The 4,754-nt window shown below is 54.5% G+C and overlaps 1 protein-coding gene across 1 annotated transcript in view; it reads left to right on the top strand.

The window, feature by feature from the left end:
• Window positions 1-490: 490 nt before the first annotated feature.
• Window positions 491-4,754, top strand: part of MAA_00364 (ATP-dependent DNA helicase PIF1) — a gene marked incomplete at both ends in the record, with an annotated part of 4,483 nt that continues 219 nt past the window's right edge. Inside the window, 2 exons of the mRNA XM_007818362.2 lie at window positions 491-1,025; window positions 1,097-4,704. Coding sequence (XP_007816553.2) covers window positions 491-1,025; window positions 1,097-4,704 — 4,143 coding nt within the window. The remainder of the gene's footprint in view (window positions 1,026-1,096; window positions 4,705-4,754) is intronic.

Below are 4,754 nucleotides of genomic sequence, written 5' to 3'. Positions count from 1 at the left end.
CTACATTAATCCATAAGTTTTCCTGAATATGAGGGTTTGGTGCAGAAAGGGAAAATAAGTTTTCTGGGTTCTGATTGGTCTAAAGTTTGTATGGCCATGGCCAAAACCACGCGCAACTGGCTGACGGCTCTAAAAGAGTGGGACTTATCGATACCGGCCCCTGAAGATTGACCTGCCAAAGCTTGCCCCTGTGTGCAACTGTTTGTTTACTCATTGCTGCACCAGCAGCGCGCCGTCAATTCGTCTCCTCAATTCTACGGATCTCGATATGGGCTCACTAATTGAGTAATGAGTGTCGGTCTTAACACTGAAGAGCTCTCTAATGATTTGCTCCTCGTTTGTGCTCGCTGTGGCGAGGACAAACCGAAGCGCTACTTCACGGCCAAGAGGCGGTCTGCTCCCCCAACTAAGCAATGTTTAGACTGCCGTAACCAACGCGTTTCTCATGTAAGCCGTGCCTTCTTCGTCTAAGACTCTTAATCCTCATTAAATGAAGCATTCTAGATCCAATGTTGTGCTTCATACGCTGCGGAGCGTCGCAGTCCGTCCATCCTCACCTGAGAGAAATCCCGTGAAGAGAAGCGACGGAGATGCTGGCCTATCGCCTGCCAACGAGAGGTCTGGAACCCGGCCAACATCGCCAGAGAAGATGCGGCAACTTGATACAGCTAGGAGTTTATTCGGGGAGCCAACTAGCCAGCCGCACGTAGTGCTGGGGACGCCAGTTCCACCAACCCAACAAAGCTCGCAGGTCTTCCGGGCTCTAGCTCCCTCTCCTCTCTTAACGACCCATCCAATCGCCTCACATTCTGATCCATCCAGTGTTCGAAGCAGCACAACTGGTGCAGACTACTCTTACTTGGCTGCTAGATTCCACAAGGGCGGGAAGGACTCGCAGGATGATTCCTCTAAGGCCAGGGCGAGGGCCAAGCAGGCCGCTATCCAGCGCGACCACCGTTCACGACGCCGTGCTGGGGAAGCCGTATCGCTGACTCCCAACATATCTCAGCTCGGCGTCTTTCAAGGTTTGGAGTGCCCTGTGGAAGATATCCTTTTGCTGTGGTGGCAGTTTGCTCGAGCTAACGACGAAACGCAGATGCGAGTCAACATCGACTACAGCCGAGTGGGTCTCTGGATGGGGATGGGATAACCATGGAAGGGGATGACCGGGGACAGTTCTCTGAATCCGATATTGACGTTGAGGACTATTTCAACTTGCTTCTTTCACCTGTTCGACCACGGAGGTACCTCGAACAATTGGGGGTAGAGTCTGATTCCGATCTAGGGGACGAAGACGAGAACGATGAGGAGGATGATTCGGTGGAGAAAAGCCCTCTTCGCCGTCGTTTGCGGCAGTCTTCCGCACAACCAAGGCGTGGTCGCCGTGGTCCTGCCCCTGGTAGAGGAGGGCGACCAAGACAATCTCGCAGGCAAACTCGATCGTCGAGGTCGCCACGACGGTATCGGAGCCCAGTGATCATTCCGCCTGAAGAATCGGCGGTATTTCACGCACAAGACCCGGTGTGGAATGGAGACCTCGAGGCTGCGGCCCTAACTGGTCGCGATAATGCAATCCTCCGAGAGTTCTGGACAAAGCTGGACAATGACCAAATGCAATTTTGTGGTCGATGCCAAGAGCGTTGGTTCCAGATGAAGATCGGTTGCGATGGCATTTGTGCGCGTTGCTATCGACAGGATGAGAAACGCGGCCCCGCAGAGCCGTACTTCTTCTCTGTGGACAACCAGTTGGATTTTGGCCCCGTACCGACTCAATTGCCTCAGCTTACACCTGCCGAAGAGTCTTTGATAGCCCGTGTTCACGTCCATGTGAATATTATGCTCGTGCGAGGCCAGCAGTACAAATATCGGGGACATGTTGTTCACTTTCTCCGTGAGGTTGGCTTGGTGTATAACCAACTTCCGCTTTTGCCGCAAGAGTTGAACACTGTATTACTCCGTCCTGCCAATACGTCGTCCCATGCAAATCTTAGCCGGCAATTCATCCGCCAGTTCCGTGTACGCCGCCGGCCGGTTGCCATATGGCTGAACTACCTCCGCCGCCATCACCCTGGCTATCGATGCATCACCATCGACGAAGAACGACTGAGCCAACTGCCTCAGGACGGCAATGTCTTGGATGCTATCCCCCAAAGCCAAGTGGAGGCTGTCGATGTTGGACCCGGGGAAGATCAAGAGGCAGAGCCTGACCTGGAGGACGAGGCTGCGGTGCCCGACCTCTTGGCCAAGGACACGGAGCTCGATGCTCTGCGGTCTATTCTCGCCGGAGAACCAGAAGCTGATCCAGGACTTGCCGAAACCTTCCAGGCGCAGCACGAGTTGCAGCTTCCGAATGTACGGCGCACGCCAATTAATGAGTTCAATCGCTCTCATGCTCTACTCTCCTTAGCGCTCCCCTGCCTCTTCCCTGAAGGGAGAGCCGACTTTGTTGAGCCTCGATTACGCTCCATTGACTACAAGGATTACATCGAGCATGCGATGCGCTGGCACGACGGGCGATTTGCATGCCACCCGACCTTCCGCTTCGTCGCATTCAATACTCTGATGAGGTCACAAGCACGTGCCCGGTCCAAATTTTTCGTGAAACAACACAAGGGGGGCAGTCATGAACCGCTCACTCGGGAGCAGCTTATTCAGGCGTTGGAGCACAGCGAGGACCCCGAGGCGCTGGCGCTGATCAACTCGATCACAAGACATGCGGTGTCTATTCGCGGCACGCGTCCCTTCTGGAACAGAAAGAGGCAGGAGCTCGAGGCCTACGCCTATAACCTTGGTTGTCCTGGAGCATTCATCACCTTTAGCCCGGCTGATTTACACTGGCGGAGTCTCTACCAACACATGCCCCGGTATGAAGACTGGCTCGCCGCCTCCGAGCCGGAGAGGATGGCTCTGTCGCGGCAGCTATTGCGGCAGAACCCTCACATTGCTGTTTTCCACTTCTACCACCGATACTGCTTCTTTCGAGATATCGTGTTAAGCAAGAAGTTCAAAATCACGGATTACTGGGATCGGTACGAGTGGCAAGGGCGTGGTAGTCCGCACAACCATGGCCTGTACTGGATGGAGAATTGCCCTGGAGCCGACATGGAGGACGAAGCCGGTCGCGATGTATTTGCACGCACGTGGGGATTTCACGTCACTGCCATTAACCCCGAGCCGACTAGGACTGTGCCTCAGGGTGAGGGTAATCCCCTGAGCGTAGATCCACTGAGCATAGAGATGACATTCCTGCGGCTCTCACAAATTGTCAACCGGTGCCAGCGTCACAGGTGCAATACGACGTACTGCCTGCGTGTGAGGAAGAGAACCGGCGACCTGGCAAGGGATATGGAAGGGGCTGCTGCAGATATCGAGGCGGCCAACGTCGCCAATCCCGAGAGGGAGTGTCGTTTTGACTTCCCTCGCGCCTTGCGGGAGCTGGCCGCAGTTATCAGGAAGGAGGGAAGGTCGTACTACGTCTTCGAGGCAGCCCGGAATGACAACCTCATGAACCACTTCAATCCCGCTATTGTCCTAGGCTGGCTAGCCAATATCGATATATCTCCCTGCACCAGCTTACAGGCGGTTATTACGTACGCTGCCAAGTATTGCAGCAAATCTGAGAAGAAGACTGAGCCTTACTGTAAACTTGCAGACCAGGTTTTGCCGCACACGGCACACCTTCAGCCCCTGTTATCCTTCTCCTCTCGCCTAATGAATAAGCTGATTGCCGAGAGGGATTACTCCGCGCAGGAGATTTCCCATCTGCTGCTTAACATCCCGCTGCAGGAAGGCACTCGAACGGTCGTCTCCGTGGATTGTCGCCCGTTGGAGCAACATGCGCGTTCGTATCGCGTGGATGAAGATGTCAACGAGACCGTCGGCAGCTATAGGAAATATCTGGAGAGAAATGACCAACATGAAGATGTGACCTATCTCGAGTACCTGCAATCGTACAATCTCAAGACGTGGAGGAGACTGGCTGCTAACGCGAAGAAGAGAGTCCTGTCTTACTTCCCTCGATACAGGTCCATGGAGGCTTCTCCCCAGTTTAATGACTTTTGCCGTGTCAAATTGATGATGGCTCATCCACATCGCTCTCCAGAGGAGTTGCTCACTGTGGGCGAGCAGCGGTTCGATTCCTTCGCGACTGCGTACAAGCGCTGCAGACAGTACCACGACACCCATGCGGATGATTACTATGGGGAGCCAGATACGAATGAATTGAGGGCCGAGGACGATGAATTTGAGCTTGATGTTCATGAGGAGCCCATTGTAGAGGAGGACTGGCATGAACTCGCCCGCATGCTTCCCGACCGCCCACTGGAAGAAGAGGATATCGACATCCTTGGCTGCCGAGACATCGACGTCAATTATGATTGGGCCCCCGACATTGACGTCAATTATGATTGGGCCCCCCACGTTGGACGGTACACCGACAATGGCATTCTCAATGGTGACTATTGGAAGCAGCGCAAAGCGGGAAACCGCCTTGGCCTTGATGTGGATCATCAGCCATTGGAAGCCCGCGATTCCCTAAATCGAGATCAGCGCTTAGTATACGATACGGTGATGGACCACTTTCTGAATCAGGAGCCTTCTCAGTTGCTGCTCCATGTGGATGGTGGAGGTGGCACCGGGAAGTCATACCTCATTAATCTGCTCTCCACACACCTCCAAGCCGCGGCTGCGGGGAGAGGGACACCCGTTTGGCGTGCCGCGCCAACGGGCGTCGCGGGGAATCAGATATCGGGCAC

This window comes from Metarhizium robertsii (genome assembly GCF_000187425.2).
Source record: "Metarhizium robertsii ARSEF 23 chromosome Unknown MAA_Scf_3, whole genome shotgun sequence".
Lineage (NCBI taxonomy): Eukaryota > Fungi > Ascomycota > Sordariomycetes > Hypocreales > Clavicipitaceae > Metarhizium > Metarhizium robertsii.
The sequence above is the reverse complement of the archived record's forward strand: the minus strand, read 5'-3'. Positions and strand labels throughout refer to the sequence as shown.